The sequence below is a fragment of the Vulpes vulpes genome, chromosome 11 (genome assembly GCF_048418805.1).
Source record: "Vulpes vulpes isolate BD-2025 chromosome 11, VulVul3, whole genome shotgun sequence".
In the NCBI taxonomy this organism is placed as follows: domain Eukaryota; kingdom Metazoa; phylum Chordata; class Mammalia; order Carnivora; family Canidae; genus Vulpes; species Vulpes vulpes.
In genome coordinates this window covers 24,477,624-24,504,435 of record NC_132790.1, presented here as the reverse complement: position 1 = coordinate 24,504,435, position 26,812 = coordinate 24,477,624, and the positions used below count along the sequence as shown (strand labels likewise).

The 26,812-nt window shown below is 54.1% G+C and overlaps 1 protein-coding gene across 5 annotated transcripts in view; it reads left to right on the top strand.

Moving 5' to 3' along the window:
* The window catches only part of PDE2A (phosphodiesterase 2A), a 93,500-nt gene that overhangs the window by 3,217 nt on the left and 63,471 nt on the right, over window positions 1-26,812 (top strand). For 3 of the 5 annotated variants that reach the window (XR_011995344.1, XM_026010549.2, XM_026010550.2), the window contains exon 2: window positions 25,567-25,642. Coding sequence is in view for 3 of the 5 variants with exons in the window: in XM_026010549.2 (XP_025866334.1) it covers window positions 25,567-25,642 (76 nt within the window). In the remaining 2 variants the exon portion in view is untranslated. Of the gene's footprint in view, window positions 1-25,426; window positions 25,643-26,812 lie in introns of those variants that run through there. The other 2 variants (XM_072727350.1, XR_011995345.1) reach the window with 2 other exon arrangements.

Sequence of the window (26,812 nt, the reverse complement as noted above, 5' to 3'; positions counted from 1 at the left end):
GGCTGGGATCTAGCCAAATAGGGGAGGCAGAGCGCCCAGCAGTACCCGCCTTTAGTCTTAATGGCCTGGGAGTCTCACCCTGAGCCGGCCTGCTGTCAAGTCAGGCCTGCACTCCCTGGCTCCTGCTGCTCGGGCCTATACAACCTACCCACTCAGCATGCTCCCGTCCTGGATTTTTGTGCTTATTCGTTCATTTATTCACTCAACAGCAACTTTGCAATGTGTGCTCAGTGCCTGCTGGCCTGGTCACTGGGGGACCAGAATGGACACAGCCCCAGACCCAAGTGAGTGGGTCTCCCATTGTTCGGAGACTGCTGGTCTGATGAGAGAGGCAGGAGTGGAAACATACAACCTTGCAGTGGGAACAGTGCTGTGCAGAGGGAAGCCCCATGAACTGTGGAGCCCGCATCAAGCCAGGGCTTCAAAGGAGGAGACAGTTGAGCTGCACCTTGAAGGATAGATGGGAATGGCCTGTGTGGGGAGGGGCAGAGGGGACAGTACATGAAGGTAGGTAGATGTGAGAAAGTGCTATGTGATCAAGGGACAGAAAGAGTTTGGGTTGGTGGAAGCAAGAAGGGAGTGGAGAGGAGGAAGAGAAGACAGGAAGGGCCAGATTCTGTAGACTCTCAAATGCCAAGTGAAGGGGCTTGGCCTTCTCTTCATAGGACTAGTTTGCTAAGGAAAAGCTTTTGAATAGGAAGCCTCCCCTAGAAAGCCCTCCTCAGTTTCCCCTCCTTCTGACTCTGTGACCCACCCAGGAGTCTCCCTGATAGTATGGCATCAAGCTTGTGGCCCAGACTCAGCCTTCCCCCATGATGCCTCCGTGTGCGAGGTCCTTACCCAGCTGGCCAAGGAGCTCCTCTAAGGCAGGAGCCATCTCCTCGTGCTTCCCAGCACAGGGCTGGACACCTGGGCTCAGTGCAGCCTCCCAGCGGGAGAGAACATGTAGAGCATCTGAGCCACGTTCTAGCAGTTGCTTTACTCCTCTCTGCAACTTGCCTAAGATCTATTCAGTTCTGCTTACATACCCCCTAGGAGGGGCTGCTCATCCCCTTCCTATTGAGCAACCTTTCCCTTGGAGTGTTATGTTTGTCCTGGACTCCTCTATAGGGCCTGGCTACTTGGCCTTGTGTCCCTTCTCCATCCTGGGTCACTAAAAGTAGGGCCAAGCTGGGGCATAATGGTTCAGGAGTGGTATGAACACATCCTGGGCAGAGAGTGGGTCTTTATTCCCACACATACGGTAAAACTGAGATGGAGTGGTCCCTGATCCCTCTCCAAAAATAATAGCTAAGAAAGGGAGTGAGGATAGACAATAGGAAGAACTTCCTACCAGCACAGAAGAGTGTGGAATCTCCTGGCTTTCTGAGAGTGGGCTGTGGGCATGAGGGGGAAGTCTTCCAGGACAGAAAGGGGAATTAGAGACAGGCCCTCTCCAGCCCTGCCCCTCCTGCAGGTGAGTGATGTCATCCAGGGAGAGGGGGATGGCAGGGGCTGAGAGAGACAGAAGGGAGATCACAATCCATTCATTCATTCAGCAGATATTTACTGCCATGCTGCCCAACCAAACATACCAGCTTTGTGGGGAGCGGGACAGAGCAATGGTCACATGGAGGAAGGCCCAGGGTCACCACCCCCCACCTCTGCCAGTGTCTGGGGAAGGTCTTTAAAAGGAGAGGCTATTGGGGCTGGCCTTAGAAGGAAGAGTCACTTCTTCAGACAGAACTAACAGCTCCAGGAAGAGCCAAAGCCTTGTGCAAGGTCTTGAGAGCAAGCATGGTTTTGTTTATATGAGGACTGGAGGAGTTCAGAGTGGCCTAAGCGTAAAGTGCAAGGGTAGGAGGAGGCCTGGACAGAGACAGAGAAGTGAGAGGATTGGGGCTAGACTTAGACTACAAGAAGCACTTTCCATAGCCTAGGTGCCCCCCCTCCCCCACAGCTTTAACATGTAGGCATTGTCAGGAATTTGCAACTTCTTGCTCTCCCAGCACCCCATCAGGGCTGCTGAAGGGCTCCTCCTTGCTTAAGAATGGCGTTTTCAGTGAACAGAGACCCTGAAAATGGGGGAAAGGCAGCAGTTGAATGTGAACCCCTTCCAGAAAGTGGCATGCAAATGAATGCAAAATAATATGCAAATGAGCCAGCCTGGGCTTGGCAGCTTTGTCTGAGAGGATGAGACATCCCCCCTTCCATGCTTGCCTCCCACCCCCTCTGCCCCAGCCCCCAGGACAGCCAGAACAGCCTTGTCTGCTGCTTTGAGTGCCCCAGCTTCTCTGAGCCACAAGATTGTGGCCTCAAGGTTAGGGGCCACAGGCTCCCTGTCAGCACCCCCATCCTCTCGGGAAGTTGATATATTTAGTAACGGATGTTTTCAACACATTTATCTCCCATTGTTCGGCTGCCCGCTCCCTGGGAAAGGCCAGGTCCCCAGTGACGTGACCCACTTCTCAGATTCCCTGAAGTCACCCTTCTCACTGCCCTCCCCAAAAAACAGGAGGCAGTTGGGGCCTGGTGCAGCAGAAGGGATTTAAGTCAGGCATCTGGGAGGACTTCCCAACAGTGTAGTTGCTGAAATACATGGACCTTGAGGTTTCTGGGTTCTGACTCTTTTTTTTTTAAGATTTAAAAAAATTATTTATTTGAGAGAGAGCAAGAGTGCACAAGTGGGGGAGGAGCAGAGGGAGAGTGTGAAGCAGACTCCCGCTGAGCAGGGAGCCTGATGGCGATGGCATGGCAATGTCAGCTCCATTCCAGGGCTCCGGACTCCCAGATCATGCATGACCTGAGCCAAAGGCAGACACTTAACCAACTGAGCCACCCCAGGCTTTGAGAATAGAATAAAAAAGGTGGTAGATGGGTGGAGCTTCAAATATCAGCACCACTATGCTGTAGCTATGTAGTCCTGGGCAAGCTATTTAACTTCTCTGAACCCCGTGTGAATAGTGGAGTGGGAATATTAATACTTTCCTGGCAGGATGGCTGCGAAGAATCTGGAAGTGGAGAGCTTAGTGGCAGGCATGCAGCAGGTGCTCATAAAGGTTAGCTGTTGCCATTATAAACCACCCACACTCACCTACACTTTTAGAAAGATTTGGTGGGGGCCTGGAGAAGGAGAGACCAGAGCTAAGAGCCCAGAAGCTGTCATCGTGTGGGAGACACAAAGAGGTCTGAAATGGAGTTGTGGTGGGAATGGTGAGAAGTGTTTGCTCTGTGGGAGGGGCTGAGGGCCTTCAGAGACATGTGACCACCTCCCTAAGCTGCCCTGACTGGCCAGGGACTAACCCCCAGAGGATACAATGAAGGAAAGGGCTCAAAGAGGAAGGGGTTAAGCCAGTGGCCACACCCAGAGCAATCTGTGAGTCATTCTGGGAGTTGTAGTCTGGCATGAATTTGCAGTAAACATACTTAGTCTGGCCTCCTTGCGTCCAAATGCACACCCTGCTGCCGAGGTGGGCTGGGAACAGGCCCCAGAGGGGTCTGGGGGATGCAGGGCCCAAAGGTGGAGAAGTGTCGATCCCTCCCTCGGGGACCACTCAGGCTGCTGTGTGTTGGGCAAGGCAGGTGGGGGTAGGGATAAAGGGATTAAGCCATAATTAGGACTCTTCACACATTCACACAGAAGTTTACAGCTTCCAGAGCACTGTTTTCACATCTATGATCTCATTTAATCCTCACCACAAACCCAAGAGACTGCTGTTTTCTGGTGAAGAAACAGAGGATCAGAGAGGGGAAATAACTTGCCCAGAGGCATTCAGCCGGTGACTTTTGGAGCACATGTCTGCCCACTCCCAAAGTTTCTGCTCTTTCCATGAATGGCAAAAGCCAGGCATTGAAGGACAGGCAAGATACAACTAGACATCTCAGCAGAGGAGCAGAGTTAAAAAGACCTGACTCGGGATCCCTGGGTGGCTCAGCGGTTTAGCCCCTGCCTTTGGCCCAGGGCGCAATCCTGGAGTCCCGAGATCGAGTCCCACATCGGGCTCCCGGCATGAAGCCTGCTTCTCTCTCTTCCTGTGTCTCTGCCTCTCTCTCTCTCTATGCCTATCATAAATAAATTAATTAATTAAAAATACATATATGAAAAAAAAGACTTGACTCAGGGACAGAAGGCAAAGACTGAGTCCCTTGGGGTATGAGCCTAAGAAGTGAACTAGGCGGACCCCAGACAACCAATTCCAGGCTGAGAATTTGGACTTTTTTTTTTTAGGATTTTATTTATTTATTCATGAGAGAACAGAGAGAGGCAGAGAGAGAAGAAGGCTCCACGCAGGGAGCCTGATATGGAATTCAACCCCAGGACCCAAGAATTACACCCTGAGCCAAAGTCAGATGCTCAACCACTGAGCCATCCAGGCACCCTGAGAATTTGGACTTCTTATCATGACCCACCAGGATCTTCCCAAGAGTTTGGAGCAGGGGTAGGGCCTGATTAGAGCTGGACTTTGGGAAGATTGATCTTGCTGTCTGGGCTGAATGGTTAGGGTTGGAGAAACAAAACAGCCTGAGACTTCTCAAGTTCATCCGTGGTACTTCCAGTACTTTGCTCCTCCTCTTCCTTTTCCTCTTTTTCCTCCTCCCTCTAATCTGCTCCCCTCTACCCCAGCCTGGGGAGTGAAGACTGTGTACCATAGAGCTGTGCTGTAACACCACCTGTCTCCAACAGGGGTTGCTGTCACAGCGGGGGTGGCAGCCCAGATCATCCTTGTGTTTGAAAGGCCAGAGGGAGGAAGGGGCTGGGCAAGGAGCAGGGATGAGGGGCAGAGGAAGAGTAGCCCATCGTTCGCCACTCCCACTGAGGCCGGGATGAGAGGACACTGCTGGCATGGCATAGGGAGGAAGGAGGGCTGAGGAGGGACTGGACCCCACATAGCAAAGACAGACACGTATTTTCTCCTCACAGTTCGAGAACAAGTTTAGATTTGGAAACAGATCTAGATTGACATTGCAGTTGGAGTCTGGGTTTCTACTGGATTGTGATTTGCTTGATCCTGAGATGAGGGATAAGACCGATTGGTTTATTTATGTTTCTGTGTGTGTGTGTGTGTGAACAGGAATATGAGCTTCCAGCTGTACGTGTATGTATATGGGTGTGAAAGTATAAGAGTCTGTGGGTCAGTGTATAAAAGTGTGGACATATTTATATGTGTGAATATATGAGTGTCCATTTTTATGGCTGATTATTGGTAAATGGTTATATGTATGTGAGTGTGGGCACCTCTGTGTACAGTATTAGGTACATATGTTCTAATAAAACTGTATGTGGGTGTGTATCGCCATGTATATGGGTATCTGTGTTTCAGTGTAAAGGCCTGGGTGAGTGAATGTGTGGGAAGGCGCATGCCCCTGCTCTGCTGACCCAGCAAAGCCACGCCCAAGGTCTGGATACTCAACGCTTTCTCTCCTGAGTCCCATCTGTCTGACGATAGAGACAAGGGCTGGAGAGGCTGTCACATGTGAGGCTGGGCTTCCCTCAGGAGACTCTAGGACCCCCTTCTAGTCAGTGAGGGCCCTAGAGGAACATGGTGTCTTTGTATTCAGGCTCAGGTTGGACTAACCAGGATCCAGGCTGTCACATGGAGATGCTGGACATGGCCATTCCTGCACCCCACTAGGAGAGTTTCAGGGACTCCCAGCCCAGTCCTTTTCTATAGATACAAATCCTGAAGCCCAGAGAGGGGTAATGATTGACTCAGCATCACATAGCAGGATCCAGAGTGAGATGGCAAGTGTTGGAGCACAGAGAGGGGTGTGTCTGGCCTAGAAGGCCTCTCTCTGTCCAGCCTCTGGAGCAGATGGAGAGCTCAAAGTAGAGATCCAGTTCTGTGGCATGAAGCCATCCTCCTGCACCTGGGCATTTCTACTCCTCCTAGGCCTCAGATGCTGCCTTTGAAGTTTGTACCAGAGCATCTGCCTGCTGTGAGACTCCTCCTGAGAACTTGTGAAGTCTGTCATTCCCGAAGCAATGGAAATTCAATGGAGAGGAGTCCAGCAGTGGAGTGGGACTGGGGGGAGGGGCCTCAGCTTTGCATCAGATGCATTTTTAGGTTTTTACTCTTCTAACATTCAAGGCTTTTCCTCTATTCCCTCCTTGGGCTCTTAGTACTGAAACAGTGCTGGGGCAGTGGAGGAATCCTGGAAGCCCAGCTTGGCTCAATGAGAGGGGGCAGGGCAGTCCCATTGTCCATGGTGCAGGGAGGTGTGAACAGGGGGGCTGGGCAGCCTGGTTAGGGAAACTGCAAATGAGACTTCCCTAGCAGAAAAGTTGGTTGTAAACTCCCTGAAGTCTCTTTAAGCTATAGCTGTCATGGAGAAGCCAAAGAAGGACATGCCTCAGCCCACTCAGCATGGGCAAGTTTGAGCCCCACTGCACTTTTCCTGGTGGCCTGGGCAGTGGGAAGCTGGAAGCAGGAAGATTCCCTTCCCTGGGAAAGGAGAGACATTGTCCTCCTGGAAGTTTGGGATTGGAGGCAGGGGGCTGGATTTGAAGACACCAGTGGAGCTGAGAGTGTGATGGGTAGGAGACAACGGCCTCACTGGCCATGGCATGGAGGGAGCAGACAGGGAGATAGACGGGCAGCTAGCTTCCTTTGGACTGAGCTATGGTGGGCTCTTGGGTTGGAGGGGCACGGGAGGCTCAGAACTGGGCTCTGGGTGGCACAGGGACTGAGGCTCCCTGGTGCTGTGGGCTGGGCAGGGATTGGGTAGAAGAGGAGAGAAGCAGGCATCCTTCCCACGCCAGAGAATTCAGTCATCTTAAAACTCCAAGTAGGGCGCAGTCTGGGGGCTAGATGGAGAGAACTAATAATTACAGAGTGTCCCTTATATTTTTCAAATTATCTCTTTTAATCACCTCAACAATCCTTCAAGGAGCTCACACTGTTTTGTAGAGGGGAAACAGATGACACATTTATGCAGTTTCGTTAAAGGCAATTTGATGAAGGAACCATTGTGGAGATGGGGCAGGATGAAGGGGAAAAGACAGGGCACGTTGAGGTACTCTGGACTAGCATCTGTGAAGCCCAGGGGGCTAGGAGAGTGCTGTAGATCTGAGAGCCAGAGCCACGAATAAAGGGCTGCCCCACAGACGCTGTCAAAGAAGAAGAAGAACAGAGGTCTGGGGGAACAAACGGGTGATGGGAACCCAAAGTCCAGAGAGGGTGCCAATTTGTCCAAGGTCACACAGTTGGCAGGTCTCACGGCTGGGACCAGAAGCCAGGCCCTGCTTCTGCACATGCATTTTGTCATGTTCTCTGATGTTTGGTTGGACCCAGGTACGACCAGTGCTTTCTGAGTGCACCCACAGGCACCCATTGGTCTGCTATCAGGCTGGAGCTACTTCTGCCGTGACTGCCCTGCCCCACCTGAGTAGTGCTGGGGCTGCCGAAGAATGTCATTCTCAGGACTTGGTGTGCCCTGGGCCCCCACTGAGCCATCTCACTGATCCCACCCCTCCTTAATGATGCCCTGAGGTGCCCTGCTCTGTGCTTGTCACCCTGGCCGGGGAGGCAGACTGGACAGTCCTTGCCCTCCCCTTTGTTAGAGGAAGGCAATGGGCCTTATGGGGTGAGTGCAGGGAAGGAGGAAAGCCTGTGCTGGGGCTGCTGACCAGGAGGAGACTTCCCTGAGGAGGTGATGCTGGGTCTTAGCCCTGAAAAATAAATAGGAGTTTTCCAGGTGAGGGAGGAGAGGAAGGGGATTCTAGGCAAAAAGCCAGCACAAGCGAAAGTGTGAAAAACAGCAGGAAGTCACGATGGGCTGGGGGAAAGGGCCCAGTAGCGGAAGCCCATTTCACACAGGGAAGCCAGGAAGGGTGTAAGCAGGGTCATGGTTAGCTTTGGGTTTTGAATTAGAGGGGCCAGTGAGGAAGCTGGTGTGGAAACCCAGGTGAGAGGCAAGCCGGCTGTGTTGGAGGTGGCTGGGGACAAGTGAGCCATGTAGACAGGTCAGAGGAGGAATGACATACCCCAGCCCCAGCTCACCCATTGGAGCTATGGCCCTAGTTCTTCGGTGTCCACCCACCAATGCAGGGATGGGTGGCAACTCTAGACTCTTCTCCAGGAGCACCCCTCCCTGCCTCATCCTGCCTTTGGGTTCCACACTTTGGAGTACCTTCCCTGGCACCCATAAGTCACCCCTTCAGACTGTAGCCCCCAAGAGCAAAGCTGTGTCACTGTTGTCTCTTCTCTTGATAACACTTATGACTTGTTCATTGCCAAGTCAATAAAAGTCCTTCCTTTTAAGATCTTCATCCTGGAGTTTGATCTCAATCCTTCTTGCTATCCAGAGCCTGGGCTTTGGTCTCCCTGGGAGATGAGTCAGTGAGATGGCTCCCCCCTGGTGCTGGGGGGCAATTTTGGGCTTTGGCCCAGCCAGCTCATCCATGTGCCTGTGTGCCAGTGGGGACCCACTTTCAGCCTCTGCTGGGCCTCAGGTCGCTGACTCATTATCAGTGTTAATTGGCATCTCTGGTACAGCCTTCCACCCCACTAAGTGCCTGACAATCATTAGGTGCTATTGTGTGCAACTGGATTCCAACTGTAGTACCCTCCTGCCCCAGGCTTCTCCTGGGTCCAGCTGCCTGAGCCAAGGGACCGAGTGTCCCACCCACAAACATATAGCTCCAAGCATGGAGAAACAAACAGAAATAAACACGAGAAAAATGCAGCAGACACAGAAGCCCACACACAAAGAAGCAGACCACGGTACAAAGACACGGAGGGACCTACAACACACACACACATAACACAGACATCAGTGTCTACTGAGAAACAGAGGCAGGATAAACCTAAAAAACTGACCTAGTAATGGAATGAACTGAAACACCTGTGCACACAACCCAAGTACACACACATGCAACACAGACACACATTCAGCACCCAGAAACACTCACACTTAGCATAGATACAGACTAGGCTAGCTTTGGTTCCCCACCTGTGCAGCCTCTCTCACCTCTGGGCTATGGCCTATGCTGTTCCCTTTCCCCGACATACTCTTCCTGGAGGCCCCCTCCCTTCGTGAGTTAATTCCTATCTTTCTGTACATCTTGGCATCCCTTCCATACTCCCCAACCTTAGAAGTCCCCCTATCTTCCAGTCAGTCTTTGATAAGTCTTGGGATGAAACTTTTGCCTGTGCCTGGTGAGGTGGTGCCTGTGATTGTGAGTGGGCTGTTAGGGCTGAGAAACTGAGCAGAGAGGAATTTTGGGAGGGGGAGACGGAGTCAGGAATAACAATGAGGAGCCCTGGCTGCTCAGGGCCTGAGCGGGCATTTAATGCACAGGCTGGCCATAGCCAGATGTCCTCTGCCTCATTTCTTCTCAGACTCTGCCTGACTTCTTTTGTGTTTCTTTTAGGCTTGCTACCCAACCCAGTTTTCTCCTTTCCAAAGCCAGTCCTGCCTCTTGCCACCTCTCTGAGCTCAGACATGCTCTCTTGCCCTCTTCACTTGAGCGTAAACTGCCTCTACAGCTAAGCCTAGGGGAAACCTCATGGTTCAATGCCTAAGGTCAGAGGCACATTTCCCATACATGGTCTCCTAACCCATGCCATGTAGTTTGGTAAAGGGTGCAGTGGAAATAGAGTGCAGTGGTGATGAGCATAAGCTTTGAGGACTGTCTCCTGGTTCAAATCTCAGCTCCTCCACTTCTTGGCAGCAGGACCGGTGTGAGTTCTGCCACCTTTGCTCCCTCATCTGTGAAAGGGGGACGCTAATAGAGCCCACCTCATTAGGGCTGCTGCAAGGATTAAATGAGACAAGTGTGTGGTGTACTTGGCATGCCGTTTGGCTCCCACTCTGGGCCGTGTGAGAGCTGAGGGAGAACTAATGAGATCAAGGATGTGCAAGTGCACCCAGGAGGTGCCTAGTGAGTCCTTGCTAATTGGAACTGAGTGAAACAAACATGTGTGTGGGTACCTACTAGGTGCCTCCATGATTTTTGTACCTCCTCATTTTCTGCATGGCTGCTGATTCTGCGCAGCTCTTATGCTGGGGCGGGGGCCTTAGAAGGTGGGGCTGTAGCTTCTTTTTTAAAAAATTTTTTACATCCATTTTATTGAATATTATAATTTATATACAATAAAATCACCAATTCAAAGTGTATGATTCAATGAGTTTTAGTAAATGTATACAGTCATATAACTGCCATTTCAATCAAGAAAGGAGTACTATTTCTCCAAACTTCTCTGTGCCCTTTGCAGTCAGTCCCCCCCCCCCCCCCCCCCCCCCGCCCCAGGGCTGTGTATGTGTGTGTGTGTGTGTGTGTGTGTGACTTTTTACAGGGCTATGAGAGGTGCTGGGTTTTCCTTGAACTGACAACCTGGGCACATAGACTAGAGCTGCTTTTAATATGCTGGGAAAAGGATGCCTGGTTGGTTCAGTGGTTGAGCGTCTGCCTTTGACTCAGGGTGTGATCCCGGGGTCCAGGATCGAGTCCCACGTCAGGCTCCCTGTGAGGAGCCTGCTTCTCTCTCTGGCTATGTCTCTGCCTCTCTGTGTGTGTCTCTCATGAATAAATAAATAAAATCTAAAAAAATATATATGCTGGGAGATGCCCAGGAAAAGCTCGCCATTTCTGGGCCTTTGTTCCTGTGGCCTTTGTACCTCCTGACAGAGGTAATGAGGCCAGGGAGGGGAAGGGATGCTCAGGCCACAATTTTCTGAGGGTACACTGGGTCTGACGGCTGGGTCAGTTGGAAGTGGTGGCCTCAGAAATCCACAGAGTGGATGACAGAGAGTAGACAGTTGGTGCTCTCACAAACCTGCCTCTCCTCGGATCAGGTGAGTCCTGTGGGCCTGATGGAAATGGCTATGTGTTGATCCAGACTGGAGCAAAGGCCTGCCCAAGATGATTCCATATCCCTCCCTATCTCCCCCTTCGAGGGGCCTTAAACCCCTCTGTGGATTAGCAATTCCCTGAAAAGAAGGGGGCACTTTTGTTCCCCAGTTCTAGAACCAAATATTAAAGCAATTATGTAACTAGCAATAAATTACTTAAAGTAGTGACTCACTCAGCTTAATTAGAGCGAGAGCAGGGAGGGATTAAGGTATTTTTAGAGCACACACCTCACTCCCTCCTGGGGAGGGGAGGCCTCTGTGCAAGGTGGGGGTGGAGAAAGGGCTGGGAGCTCATGGAAGCACCCCAGGTATCTGCAAGGAGATGAAAGCTGATCTTACACCCTACTGAAGTCTCAACAAAGAGAGGCCAAGTCAGAGCTGTGGCAGGAGGGATTCAGATCAGACTCAAGGAACACTTTCCAGAGATGCTTATTGGAGAACTGGGACAGGTAAACTAGATGATGAACTCTTTGAGGGCAGGGACTAGGTCTGTGACCTGCATTCCTACCTTTACTGGTTATGGCTGCCTGGCCTTGGGCAGGTTCCTTTGTCACTCCAAGCTTCAGTTTCCTTCACCATTAAATGGGCATAATAATATCCACCTTAACACATATTGTAAGGATCAAGTGGGTTAATGTGCATAAAGAAAACTCCAGTGCTGACCTAACAGGACAAAAATCTCCAAAAAGGCATAAGTAAGTCTGTTTTTTCACTGCTTTATCCCAAGCTCTATTCACAGGGCCACACATAGTAGGTGCTCAATAAATGTTGAGTGAATGCATATTAGTTTCATTTCCTTTCTCCTACTCCAAATAGTTTCCTTGTTTCAAGGTTTGTGGGTGAAAGACCTAAGTGAGAAGAGGGTAGGGGTGCCTCACAGGTGGAGACTGGCCTTTCTCCCCCAAATTGAGGAAGAGATGACTTAAAACAGAAAAAAAAAAAAAAAAAAAAAAAAGCGACTTCCAGAGACAGGCCCGGGAGGGTTCAGGACCACGGACAGCACCCCCGGGAGTGGGCGTGGTCTTCTGGTCGCCGGCTTCCCTGCTGGGATGGGAGGGCCCGCCCGGACTCTGCTCTGCAGCTCCAGATGGGAGAAGGAGGAGCCAGCAGTCCAGTCTGACCGGAGAGATCGGGACCCTCACTCACCATCACTGGGAGTGAGTTCACGGGAGGAAGGATGAGTGCGGGATGGGGCATCCTGATAAAGCTTCCCAGAGGAGGGGATGGGATCGGCTGAAAAGATTTAGGCAGAGAGACTATCTTGGAATCTGTAAAACCAAGTAATAATTCTGACCCTACAGGCTTTCTAGGTGGATTGAATGAGTTACTTTTTAGGAATGCCTGGCACATTTGCCTGCTTGGAGAGGGCACAACATATGGGCTCACTTCTCCCGCTTCCCTCCACACCTTCTCAGTCTTTGTGACTCCTCAAAGAGGAGGGACAGACAACTCCCTGCCCTACTGGAGAGTGCAGGACATGGATAATTGCTCTGAGATGCTGGGGTACAGGACTTACTATTCCGACCTTCACGGACTCCCAGCTCTGAGGTTGGACTGAGCTGGACGCACAGTAGGTGCACAGGACAGACCGAGGGAAGGTCTGTGACCCTCCTTCCTATCAGGGCATTGGCAATCTGAGGGAAGGACACAGCAGGATGGGGGTGATGGAGTTTAATCTCTGGTCCTCCCCCAGGCCCACAGCTCCAAGACTCCTGCCCCTAGTGGTGGCTCTGATCAGTTCTGACGAGCTCTCCTCACACCTCGCTGGCCTCCCAGGGCTCCAGCGATGAATTAGTGATGACAGCTTTGCACCATCACTATGACGACCAGGCATGTTCTTAGCCTCCAGTCAGGGTGCAGCAGCAGAGGCCAGAGACCCCTTTGGCTCCGGGCCTTTGTACTGGTGTGTTTGACAGGGGCTGAGCCTAAAGGGGAAAGCAGGCGGGGGGGGGGGGGGGGGGGGGGGGGGGGGGGGGATGGGGATGGAGCAGGGACCAGGGCACGGGGGGGTTCCATCTGGACTAGACTAGCATTCCTTCAGATTGCTGGATCCAAAGGAACCTTGGAGACAATGATTTCCTTCTTTCCTGCTTTCTTTTTTTTTCAGTCCTCGCTCCCTTCCTCCTCCTTTCTTTCCTTCCATGTTCTCTAACCCTCATCCCTGTGCAACGCCCTGAGCTGCCCACCTCTTCTCCCTATCCTGGGAATCAGGCCCAGCCCAACCCTCTCCCTTAAGAGCCCAGGGTGAGATGGGGACATAGACACATCTTGGTCTGGGCTTCAGAGAGGGTGTGTGGGAGCCACTGGTGGCTCTGCAAGGGGGGCTGGCTTTGCTCTGCCAGAGGCTGTGCAAACAGCTTTGCAGAGAGAGTGATACTTCTGGTCCTGTTGAATGAGATTTTCCGTGGAAATGAAGAGGATCAGAGGTGAATGGGTGAACCATGAGTTCAGAGGTGAAACATAAAGAGGGATGGGGGGTTGACAGAAATCCAGAGCAGCCTACTTGTAGGAGGTGTAGCAGGGAGCAGAGGAGGACTGGAGTCTGGGGAAGGACTGGGAGGCAGTGGTTGCAATGAGGAGTTTTCAGTGTGCCCCACAGGGAAAGAGGAGCCACTGAAGAATTTTTATTGTCGCCTGTTTGATTTTAGGGTTGGAAAAAGTGAGGCAGAGAGAGAAAGAATGTGATTTGCTCAAGCTTACTGAGGTCACTAAAGACCGGCTGAGGCTATGAGCTCTGTCAGGATATCCCCTAGAACCCAGCTAGGATCTCTTGCCTCAGACTTGCTGGCCAGGATTTATCCAGGTAACTGCTACCTCCAAAAGGTGAGGAGGGCCCATAGGTGATTTTGCCCCTAGTGTGAATGAAATTTGCATAGGCAAGGGCTATGCTTATGGCCCTCCCTGCCTCCTGTGTGGTAGTGGTAGTGGGGGAGGGCATTCAAGGAAGGGCCTGGGAAACCAGGGGCTTGGCTGAGGTCAGCACGAGATTATGGTCAGAGGTTGATGAAGGTCAGAAACTCGGGCCTTTAGGCTCCCAGGCCAGACACTATGCCCAACCCCTTACTTTGCACTCCCAGGGATCTCTGGCTGAATCGGGCACCCCTAGATGGTGACGGCATCTCTGAGGCCCTTATACTCTCCCCAGGCTCTTCCTGGCCCTGGGGCCTGATATTGGGTCTGCTGTGGCTGGAACTGATCAAGACAGAGAGAGACATTTAGCCCCGTTATCCTGATGGAGAAACTGAGGTCTCAGGGCAACAGTGATTCACTCAAGGTTACTGAACAGGTCAGTGCTGGGCTGGCCTGGCCGCCTGGCCCTTAGCCTGTCTCTACTCTCCCCCCTTCGTAGCTGTCCCCTTGCCTCTCTTCCACCCCTCTATGTAGCATAGCTGGGCCTGCCAGCTTTGATGGATGGCCCCACAGCTCAGCCTCCCTCCCATTCCCTTCCGGATGCTGGGCCGTTAGCCTTCTAATCACCAGTTCTGCCTGGTGGCCGCCAAGCCATCCATCTCCCCGACTACAGCTTCACCCAGCACACATGGGGGTTTTTATCTGGGCTGGGGGAAGCAGTGCAGCAATTCCCCCTTCTCTGAGATTGGGCTGAGAGTGTGGCTGCAGCCGCTACTCAAGGGAAGCCGTGGGTTAGGGAGCAACCTACAGCTCCTTGCTGGAGTACCAGAAGGCCCTCCTTCCAAGGGCACTTACACGTGCAGATGTGCACACATGCTCACAGGAACAATAATAAAAACTTTCCTGTATCAAAAAATACTGTATGCCAAGCATTGTGCCAGAGTTCTGCATGTATACTCTCATTTATCCTATTGGCTGTGTACTATTGGTAACCACACTGTAGGGATAAGGAAACTGAAGCTCAGAGGGATTAAGTGACTTGCACAGGTTCACATATCCAGGAAATGGAGAAGCTGGGGTTTAAACCCAAGTCATATGGCTTACATCTTGTGTGTGCAACTCCTTTGCTATACTGACTTACTTATGCATGCACACATGCACACATAAACACATGTATGTGTGCACACATGTCCATCCATGTATGAACACGAACCTCCACCTTGCCCTTTGCACCAACCATCCACCTGGGCCAGTTCCTCAGGAGGAGGGAGAGTGCTGGGCTGAGGAAGAGATGAGGAGTCCCTTCTCATTGTCCCTAGGCCGCCCCCAGAATCACTCTGGCAGTGACACTGATCAGCTGGAGGGCTACATGGAGGAGGCAGCCTCCAGGCATCAGGAAGAGGCTGGGAGACAGTTGATCAATAATGCCTGCAGCGCCCAGAGGGGAGAGAGAGAAGAGGGAGTCACAGTCTCTGCCTTCTGCCTTCTGGAGGCAGGAGAAGCTGTCCCAGCATGGCCCTGGGCCAGGAAAGTGGGGTGGAAGGAGGCTCCCTGGGCTCTTCTCAGGAGTCAGCCCACTACCAGGAGCCATGGGTTTGCCACGGGCCCAGTCTGGATTACTGTTCTACTATTTCTAGCTACATGGCTTTACACAAATGACCTCCTGCCCTGGACCTCAGTTTTACCACCTGTAAAGTCAGGCTAATAAGACCATAAGGATTATAGATGAGAGAATCAACTGGGTGGGCCTGGCGCCTGGCACCTGGCACCTGGCAGGTGGTCCCTGATGGCAGTTGTCTGAGATTCCCCCTTTAAATTTGTCTGAGATTTCATTAGCAGAGAGTTCCTTCCAGGAACTGGGGCTCAAGGGAGTGTGGTGCCATGGGTCGATCATCTGGGCTGCAGCCCAGGCCGGGCATGCGTGCATGTGTATGTGGAGTATGGCTGGTGTGCAGCAGCCTGCTCCCCTGTGTCCCCAGCTCCACCTGGTCTCCTTCTCCTTTTCTCTCCCCTTCCTCCCATTGTCCCTACACCTCCCCCCACTCCCCTTTCTGCTCCCCATTATCGGCCCTGCAGCTGAGAATCATACTGCCAGTTCCTGGGCACCTATATGCATCTAGGGCTATGGAGACTCTCTGTCCCAGAAGCTGCATCCTGGGTGGTGCTGTGAGGTGCAGGGAGGGTAAGAAGAAAGGCCGGGGCCAGGAGCTGCAAGAGGCAGGGGCAAGCCTTCAGAGCCCTAGGAGACAGTTTGAGGAGATAATGAATGTAAGGTGCTTCACACCATCAGGGGCACATAGTAGGTGCTTAATTAGACTGCGTCTTCTTCCTCCCTCGGGAGTGTGGAAAGAGCAAGGCTGATGCTGACGGGGGCGGATGGGGCGCCTCTGGAGGCACATGAGCTCCCAGAGCGGCTGTCAGGTGCAGCTGACAGTGTTAACAATCCCTGGAACAATTAGCAGTGAGAGAGGGGGAGAGAGATTAGTACCTGACACCTGACAGAGGCTAGCCTGGTGCTGTTACCCACTCTGACATGGGGGGAGCGCATCCTGTGCTGGAAGGAGTGGTGGCCAGAGCGGGGCTGGAGACCTCCCCCCTCACCCCACCTCCCTCTGGGAAAGGCCCCCCAGCAGGTCCGGATCGTCCCCTTCCTGGAGCAGCTGTCTCTGCTGCTTCCACCAGCCTCCCCAACTTGCACTGGCCCCCAGAGACCTGGGTTCAGGTCCTCATTCAGGCACTTTCTGGCTGGTGGTGGTTGGTTAGTGTGAGTCACTCTTCTGTTGGAGGCCTCAGTCTTCTCATCTGCAACAGATTACTGTGAAGATCAAATGAGATGTTATCTGTTAAGTGCCTGCCACTTCCCTGTCCCCAAGGAGCCAGGCCACTCTGGGTTCCCTTGAGTCTGCCTTTCCTAGTCGCACCCGAGAGGGACAGGCGTGGGTCATCTCTTCACCAGATGCTGTCTGCTCCATCTTTGAGTTCCCAGTGTCCCCACACAGGGTTGTTGAGGAAGAAGGAAATTTAAAAAGTCCCATCTTAGTTTCTGTCATCTTCTTCACTCTGGCAGGGGGACACGACTGTCTGTCCAGCTGTACATTCACGACGGGTAACCAAGGAGTAGTCTGACTCTGGTGAGGATGGAAAGAGCTCTGGACCGGGATTCCCACCGCTTGCCTTCCTACTGTTTCAGAGAGGGCCTTGCTGTCTGATGTTGGGCAAGACCTGTTCCTGAGGGGAGAGAGAAACATGGGGCTACTAACCAGGCTCTTTTCTGAGGACCTAGATGATTCTGTGTTCTGGGGGAAAGGCCAGGTGATGGGATGGTGGTACAAAGCTGGTGACGGCCCTGCCACAGATGGGCAGACGCAGGAGGAGGGGCCGGCTCAGGACTCCTGTGACTTTGGTGCCCTGGTCCTCATAGGGCCGAAGTCCTGCCTCTCTGCCCCTCCACCCCTAGTCCTCTTTCCCTTTATTATCTGACTCTACTGCCTCCTGCCTCAGGCTTATCTCCTCCTGTCACACATGCATCCATCTCTGTCATTCCCTGCGACTTCCTCCCACTCTCTGGCACACCCTCTCCCTTCTCTGGGAGGCAGGCCTGTCTGGGAGTCAGTCCTTCGCTGCCAACTGTCTAAGTAAGTGGTCTCTGCGACTCTGACCAGCTCCGGTGGCTTCCACCTTCCCGCAGCTTCCTTTCCCTGATGGTGCCTCTCGCTGTCTCTGGACTCTCTGTGTCTATCTCTGCCAGTGTCTCTCTGCCCTTCCCTCTGGGTTTCTGTCCTTTGGAGCCTGCCTGGTCCTGCCCCTTTGCCTCCGTCCTCCCCTCGCATGCCCAGCCAGGGCAGCAGGCCCAGCCTCTGGCCCGGAGAACGCAGTAGCCTACCCCCTCTCCCGCCGCTGCCTGGGAAGCCTGGGAAGCCCCCAACGGTGCCCTCGCCCGCCCCACGTCCTGCGCCCTGCGCCGGCCTCGTTGCTAGGCCTCGGGCAGGCAGCACCTGGCTTCCATAGCGACGGCTGCTTAGAAACGAAACGCCACATCTCCCGGTCCCACCACGGAGTCTTTGCGAGTCTTTGCGGATGGATCGGATCGAGCGCCTCTCGATCAATCAGGACAGGAAATGTGGCTGGCTCTAGGCTGCCTCCAGCCCGGGAGGAGAGAAAGAAGAGGGAGCCAGTCTCTGCCTTCTGCCTTCTGGACGCAGGAGAAGCTGCCCCAGCATGGCCCTGGGCCAGGAAGGCGGGGTGGAAGGAGGCTCCCTGGGCTCTTCTCAGGAGTCAGCCCACTACTAGGAGCCATGGGTTTGCCACGGGCCCAGTCTGGATTACTGTTCTACTATTTCTAGCTATGTGGCTTTACACAAATGACCTCCTGCCCCAGGACCTCAGTTTTACCACCTGTAAAGTCTGGCTAATAAGACCATAAGGATTAAATGGGAGAATCAACTGGGTGGGTCTGGCACCTGGCAGGTGGTCCCTGATGGCAGTCCCCCCTCCCCCTTTAAAGTTGTCTGAGATTTCATTAGCAGAGAGGAGGGTGATGGACGGTGGTGTTAGCAGAAAGGTGGAGGCTGGAATGCACCTTACATGTGCAGGGGTTTGCCGGGACCCTCTCTCTTCTTACCTGGCACCCACAGAGGCTCAAGCCCCCAGACCATCAGGCTCTGGGGGGCATGGAGACCCTGGTGGAGTTCTGGCTTGCCAGGTGGTTAGAATAATGGAATCCTGGACTCCTACACTCTCAGGACTCCAGGCTCTTGCATTTATAGAATAGAAGAAGCACAGACTTTTGAAATAAAGGGACCTTATAATAGAGGCTTGATTTTCTTAGAACACAAAGCTCTGGGAGTTCTTGGAACCTCAAAGTCACGAATAGGGGCCTCCCTCTATGATGGTTTCTGAGTTGGCAGGGAGTTTTCAGAGCATGGGGCCTTGAGGCCCTGTTGCTTAGACTTCCTTGTGCCTCGGGATCTCTCATGGGCTCAGCTCTGAGCAACCCTGGTGTGTGTGTGTGTGTGTGTGTGTGTATAGGGAGGGGCCTGGGGTCAGGGACCAACTGCAGCCTGAGGCCCCTCTGGAGCAGGGCCAGCCCAGGAATAGCCAGCAGAGGAAAGCAGAGTGGCTCATAGGCTGCAGCTGTCCAGGCAGGGCTGGGTGAGTTTGGGCAGCCATCCTTGGCTAAGGACCAGCCTGCCCTCCTTCATCCACCCAGCCTGCAAGTCAGGGCTCAGGAGGAAGCATCTCCATGTGGCACTCCTAAGGCTGGAGTCAGAGCACCCCTCATGATCCTGCAGATTGGAGGGCAGGAGGCTCCAGTGAGGGGAGGAGACGAGGAGACGGGATATGGGTAGAGGTGTTGGGGGATGAGAAGAGGGGGCTCAGTGAGGGGGATGGGGCTCAGCAGAGGCTGCTGAAGAGTTTCTTAGTGCTGCACTGTCTCTGCACCACCCTGGGCTCGCGAGGATGGTGGTTGGGGTTAGGGGAGCCTGAGCACCTTAAACCCATTTGCCTTTCCCGGGGGTAGGCTGAGAGCCAAGATCTCTTTTTCCCACCTCTTCCCAAAGCTGGAAAGATTGGTAGAGCGGCTGAGAAAGCTGGGATCTGCCTCTTCTTTTGCTCATCCTCCTTCCTGGTTTCCATGGGAATCGTGGCTCAGGATGATGAGGGTTTAACAGGATGGTGCTGTGGGAGGAGTCAGCATCAGGCAAAGCCATCCCACATAGGAAGGGGTTGGCTGCTAAGAAAGTGAGCTCCCTGTCCCTGGGAGTGTGCAAACAGAGGCTAGATCGCCAGTCAGGGTGACTTTAGAAAGGGACAAGGATGAGGGAAGGTAGTTGGGAGGCCCCTACCCTGGGACACGTAGGCTTTGCGTGATTGGCCCAGATGGCCCAATCTTCCAGACATCCCTCTGCCTTATTGAGGGGGTCGTGATTCCTTGGGCTCTGCCCCTGGATCTGTCCCCCATTCCTACTCTCTGTGCCTGGCCCTGAGCTGGATGTGCACATATGGAACTGAATCAGACCCATCTTTTCCTGGAGGGGCAACAGGTCTGACTGGGGAGGCACCCAGGGAAACAAATACAGTTGGACAGGAGGAGACCAGGCTGGAAGGCAGTTTCTACCAGTGATGTATATACTCAACAGATGTCCTTTTGAGCAATTCCTCTGGTTGAGCCTTGATCTAGGTGCTGGGGTCACAGCAATGAACAAAACAGGAGTCCTATTCCCTGGAGTTGACAGCACAGTGGGAAGGCCAGCACCTGGCAAAGCGCAGAGGGATGGGAAGTGCTGATTGGTGGATCCCTACAGTGAGGAGTGTGGCCAGAAGGCAGTGTAGGTATTGCCTGAAAGGAAGTTTGTTTGGTAGTGGGGCTTAAGGGCCTTAAAGGGCTCCTGCTTTACCCCACAGGCTTTGGGAGCCATGTGAGTGTGGATGAGGCTGCAGAAAAGATTAGTCCAGCAGGTATGGGCCTCAAGGAGAAGGAGGCACAGGTCCCTGAAGGAAGCCCTGGGGCAGACATGCCCACCTGTGCCTCTGTGTGTGAAAGCTTATTTATAGTTATAGGAATGTTTGTGTGCGTGCGTGTGTGTGTGTGTGTGTGTGTGTGTGTGTGTGTAGGAACGGTAGGAGTATGTATGTGTATCTGTGAGAAGATGGTGAGTGTGTGTAGGATTATGGTGTCCCAGGGAGGCCTTGTGGGGTGGTGGAAAGGTTTTGGGGTTTGCAGATGAGAGGGAGCACATGCCAAGGCCTCACATATGCCAAGGCCTGAGTCCCATGGACCTCAGCCCAGATATAAGCCTGCTTGCAGGTCCTGGACTAGTCTGGGCCAGAATCCTATGAATTCCCTTGCCCTCTAGGGTCATGACCCTGGCCGCCTGCTGCAGACAAGACAAATGTGTATAAAAATAACATGGATATGGATGAGACCCTGGCTGACCCACCCCCATCCCCACATCCCCTGGGCTTGAGTTCACTCAGCCTATGCTCTTCCCTACTCAGCTGCTTCTGGGGCTCTGGGAGCAGGCTCTGCTCACTCCGAGCCAAAATCCATATTTCCCCAGTACCTGCCTGTGGCCAGACCCTTTCTCTGTGAGGGCTACCTACACTTTAGGGTCATAGCCAAGGGACACACAGCTGACCCGGGTTGATGGCCATGACAGCACCTCCGTTAGGAGTGATTTTGAATGTATACATACTCACACATTTGGATACACATCCACACATGAATGCACATATTTGATACTTGGATATTTGTGCATACCTACAACTGTTCACATATACATGCATGTGAGCAACACACACCTACATACATATACCTGTGCGCACACACATACATAAACACACACTTCATAGATACACACACATATGCAAATTCAGCTATATCACAGAAGTATCAGGCATCCTCACAAAAAAACTTACAAACCTGTAGTCCTACCCTCTCCCGCCTTCACCCACACCATGCTCACAGTCCTGGGGTAAGGCCTTATACACCTGCACACACCACACAGCTACCTAAGTGTGGCTTATCCCCATACTCTCTCCAGGGCTGAGGTGTTGAGGACAGGCTGTAGATGGGCACAGAACCTGTAGAGATGTCAGCTTCCTCCAGGACGCTTCTTGGATTGTCCTTTTGCAGGGCCCTTAGGATGACACAGTTCATGGGCTCCACACTCCAAGTCATGGAAAGTCTGTGTCATGGACACTTTCTCCTGAGGAGCCTCCCATACTGGGACCTGGTCCTTGTTCACAGTCCTTGGGTCTGGCATGCCAAGGCAGGCCTGTCTGCCCAAGAAAGCTGCGTTGTGCCCAGCTGGGCCTACCTGGATGCTGCCTCCCTCCACTTGAGCTGCCTGAGGCCTCCATGAGAACCAGGCCAACTCTTACAGTTGCTGAGAAGTCTGAGGCCAGAGAGGGCCAGAGCCTTGCCCGAGGCCATCCAGTATGTTAGGGCGGGTTCAGATTTGAACCTGGGCTTCCAGGAGTCTGAGCATGGTTAGCAGCTACAAGATAGATGCCTGTCAAGCACCAGATCAGGCTTATGGAGGCAGGACACAGGGGCATGGGGAATGACAGCAGATTTCCGGCCTACTGGAGGACCTGCTGGTGACACTGTGTCAGCTAGAGAGATGGCAAGCAGACAAGTCTGCTCTCCTGGCCCAGGTGAGGAAGTGCTTTGTGAGCACAGTGACCCACAGGGGTGTTGTTATTATCAGGAACAACAAAAAGCTGGTTTCTGGACAGGGCCTGAGGTCGGGGGGGGGGGCCTGGTACCCAGGTTGACAGGCTGCTGGCTGAGTCACTTTTTCCTAAAAATACTCAGTAGCTGGGCCACCGGGCAGCCCGAAAGGTGAGGAGATGAAAAGAAGCATCTAGAGAGGCTAGGCCAGGCATTCCTGGGGCTGGGCTTCCTTGTGGCAGAGATAGACAGAGGGTTCAGGGACTGGGAGTATGGAATCCTCAGTCACTGCCTTGTTGGGGGCAAAAGGAGAGGTGGGAAAATCTGTTTTTCTCACATGCCTTTCCTCAAGATGTGGAGCATGAATTTGGGGCACAGATTGGAGCCAGATGGCCCGGGTTTGAATTTTGGCTCTATTACTTACTAGCTGTGTGACTATGGAAAATTTACTTGGTCTCTCTGTGCCTCCGTTTTTCTTATCTGTAAAACATGGCTAATAACAGACCTTCTACTGTTATTGAGAAGCTGAAATGTGAGGTGCATAGTAAGTATTCAGCAAATATTAAAGCCCGTCTCACAGAGAGTCCCCCAGCTCTAGAGGTATACACTCAGCCCTCAGGGGCCAGCCCTGGTCCTCGATTCCATGGGATTGAGGTCAGCCAGGAACGAGAGGCATCTAATCCTGGGTTCTCAAACCTGGCAGCAAATTAGAATCACCTGAGAACATTTAAAAATATCTGGGATGGGGAGTCCCAGGGAGGAGCCAGGGTGAGAACCCAACACAGAATCACAGAATGTAGCGCTAGCAGACAGGCATCTGTAGGGGAATGGAAGAGTTCCAGCCTTGGAGGAAGGGTCACTTCCTGGCAATGAGGGCTTGGGCATGGCCTGTCACTTTGCCATCTCGAAGAGCCTTGGCTGCCTCTTCTGGGAGTGGGCTGGATGGAGAATTTCAAGGATTACACGGGGGATATTTTTGAAAGAGCCTCGGTATCCTGCCAAGCATCAAAATAAAGAAGTGTGTTTATTGAATCTAGTGTGTTAACATTTCACAGATGGGGAAAGTGAGGTCCAGAGAGGTTCAGTAGCCTGCTCAGAATCACACAGCAAGCCTATGGCAGAGTTAAGGCTCAGACCCCTTGGAGGAATGCTTGAATCTGAAGGATTGATGCAGAATGAATCTCTCTGAGTTGAGGGAGACATAAAGCATGGACCTGGGGCTCCAGCCATGGAGCTATAGTGTAGGATGACCAAGTAAGATTTGAAAAATAATTTATCATGAGGTGAGTGCTGTGGAGCTCTTGCCTAGAGCTGAGAGCCCAAGAGATGGTGGCTGTGCCAGGCCAGGGTCAGCTCTTGACTGCAGGGTCTGACATGGCTTCCGCTGAAGAACAAACAGCTCTGGCCAGTGGCAGTAACAGATACCTCCTGGGTACCTGTGCCCCAACCAAGGCTATAAAAGCCCAGAACTGACAGGTGCTTGGAATTTGCTGAACCATTTGTGTGCTGGGCTCAGACTCAGTCCTTCTATAGCCTTTACACTGGTCACCCCCTTAACAGAGCAGGAAACTAAGGCCAGAAAAGGAAGGGAGGTCCTTTTCTGGGCCAGAACCTTTACACCACCTGAGCCCAAGTAAATTTCTAGGGTATTAAAAAGTAGGTCATATTGGCCCAATTTGAAGGTGAAGTAAAATACATTGACTTGGCCTGGATCACTTAATGACAGAAGAGCTTCCCACTCCTCTCTATGTCCCCAACATGATTCCCAGAAAGGAACACAAGAAGGGGGACCCAGAGGACTAAGGTAGCATCAAGGGAAGGCCTCCTGGAGGACGTGGGGCTCTGGCCCCTGAATGATAAGCAGGCTGATAGGATCTGGAGAGTATCAGGGGTAGGGTGGCATGGGTAAAAGTCTAGAGGTGAGAATGAGTCAGTCACCCATCTGAAGAGAGGAGGAAGTATAAATTTAAGGACCGGTGGCAAGAGGTTCAAAGCTGGAAGATAAGTCAGGGCTAAATTATAGAGGGTCTGCTATGTCAGACTGAGGATTTGGGCTTTATTGTATTTGTGGCAGGGAGTCTTTAAAGGTGTCTGAGCAAAGGAAAAAGCATGTTCACAGCTGGGCCTCAGAATCAGAGATGGGAGAAATCCTGGCTTGGAGGGCCTCCCCCCGAGCTGATGGCACCGCCAGGGCTCGGCCCAGCCTATGTGCCAGGTGCCTGGACTGTGTCCAGGCCTGGGCTCAGTGACTCAACGTTGAGGAAATCACTCTCCAGGGAGAGAGGGCCCAAATGAATCAGCCCAGTGAGGTGGGGAGGCTGAGGGGTTCACTGAGTCACCCTCCAAGTGGGGAAATGGGGTGTTGCAGAGAGGGGGGACCCCCGCCATGCAGGGGGAAGGATTCAGGTCAGACCACAGCGAGGGCTGTCAGGGGACTCTGGCTGCCTTCCCACCCTTATGGGGTGGATTATCCAGGCAGTCTTGTGAAAGAGACAGCAAAACTGAGGCCCAGAATGGAAGGGAAGCTGATCAAGGTCATGCCAGTCGCCGCCACGGGCAAAGGCCAGGTGTGATCCAGAGCGCTCCCTCCAGTTCAGACACGTCCTGGCACCCCAGCGGATCTCAGGCCTAGTGGAGGCTCGGAATGGGGTGGGTCCAGGCAGAGAGCTGGCCCCGGTGACCCCTCTTCCCACAGCCGCCAACCCGACTTTCCTCGCCAAGCAGACGGCAGATAAGGGCCGGGCTGCGCTGCCGCGATAGGACAGCAGGGGGCGCAGAAGCGTCACGGCTGCCGCAGGCGCCAGAGCACAGAGGCCGCTCTGCGGAGACGAGCGCTCCGGACGCGCGGGTCCCACTAGCGAACTGTGGACTGTGCAGCCCTGGGCCCTGCACCCTCTCCGGCTTCCGGGGACGCCAGCGCTGACCTGCCTGCCCAGGGCCGGCTCCCGGGCCCCTACCCCGCACTCCGGAGCGGTGCGCCTGTCCGTGCGTGCTCTCGTGGGTCTTGCGCACGTGTCCCCCTCGCAGACTGGCTACTGCCCCAGGCCTGGCCGTCCAGGGCGACCTCTAAAATTCTCCCCGACTTCCCCGTTTCTCCCGGAGGAGATCCAGCCCGGGGCTCCTCGCATGGGCTCAGCGGCCCCTTCCCCCCACCCTCCGCCTCCCGCCCCTCCCGTCCCTGCGCGGGTCTCCGGCTCGCGGCTCGGGGCTCGGGGCTCGGGGCTCGGGGCTCGGGGCTCTGGGCGGGCCCCAGGACTTTCTAAGTGGCGGGAGAGGACGTGATCGGACAAGAGAGGGGCTCGGAGAGGCGAGGCAGCGACGGGGGGCGAGGGGCGCCGAGGAGCGAGCGGAGGCTGAGAGCGGGCGACCTGGTGGGGATCCCAATAGCGGACAAGCTGGAAGAGGCTTGAGAGCGGAGAGGGCAGGGGGTGAGAGCCAGGCGGGGGCCCGGGCCGCGGGTCGGACGCGCCGCGAGGTGCAGCCCGCGGGGGCGGGGCGGGGCGGGGCCGCGGGGGGCGGGGCCGCGCGGGCGGGGGCGGGGCGGGGCGGGGCGGGGGCGGGGCCGGGGCGGACCCTCGCGCGGACCCGGCCGAGCTGTCGCGGACGCGCTGACCGAGCGCAGCGGCCGGGCCGGCGGGCGGGCGGGCGGCTGCGAGCATGGTCCTGGTGCTGCACCACATCCTCATCGCTGTTGTCCAATTCCTCAGGCGGGGCCAGCAGGTCTTCCTCAAGCCGGACGAGCCGCCGCCGCCGCCGCCGCAGCCATGCGCCGACAGCCTGCAGGTAGGGGGGCCCCGCGCTGGGCACGAGGAGGTGCGGGGTGAGCGCCCGGCGGGCCGGTCTCCCAGGGAGCGCGCGGGCCCCGGCCCCGTGGTCCGCGGAGCCCCTGTAACCCTCCTCCAGGCGGGGCGCCCTCCCCGAGCCCTGAATTCCACTCCTGTGCTGGGACTGCAGCCCACACCCGGAGCCCTGGAATCCCCAGCTCACAGTCCAGACCTCGCCCCAGACTCTGAACCCCTTTCGGGTCCGGGACTGCACTCCAAGCGCTGCACTCCCAACCCACAGTAGGACCCGGGTCTCCACTGAGAGCTCTGTGCAAACCTGGAACCCCCTGCCTGCCAGATGAGTGGATGGCCCCCCGCCCAGACCCCTGAACACCCTATATATATGTGTCGGACTCCAGGTGCACCTACAACACCTGAGCCCCCAGCTCTCAGCCAGGACCTCTGTCACAGCTGGAGCCTCACCCCAAGCCCCTGAACATCTACTCCACAGCCTCATCTGTGCCCCCACCCAGATTCCCAACATCTGGACTTCGGTCCTCACCTGGGACTGTACCCCAGAGTCCAAACGCCTCTTTCTATCATAGCTTGTGTCCTTCTCTGCAGGACCCCCTCCCACCTGGTTCCTGCTTTCCTACCCTCCCTCCCTCCCTCCCTCCTGGGTAGGAGATCCTCTAGTCTTTTAGGAGTCTCACCCTCACCTCTTATTTCTCTCCAGTGTGGTGGTCCCACTTTATTCTCTGCTTTCCCCTCTAGATTCTTTGAGTCTTTCTGGGCATCCCCTCTCTCTGCCCCTCCATTTCTCTCTTTTGGTCCGTTTGCCCATGTTCACCTCTCTCAGTCTGTCCAAAACTCCAACCGCCCCCCCCCCATTTCTCTAGGTCTCTATCTTTGTTCTAGGGTCTCACTCTGTGATTGTCCCTTCCCCTTATATCTGCCTCTGCTTTGGGGTGAGGAAAGGGCAGGCTCAGAGTGCCAGGCCAGTGTCCCCAGGACCTTCACCTGCCCCACGTTGTCAGGCATGGCATGGTGTGGGCATTGGTGGAAGGGACTCAACATGGAGAGCAGAACCCTTGGGCAGTGCCTGGGGATCTAAGGTGGGTGGGGATTGTGCCATGGAGCACTGGGGTTCATAACTTACAACCCCCCCATCCCCACTGGCCTGGTCTTG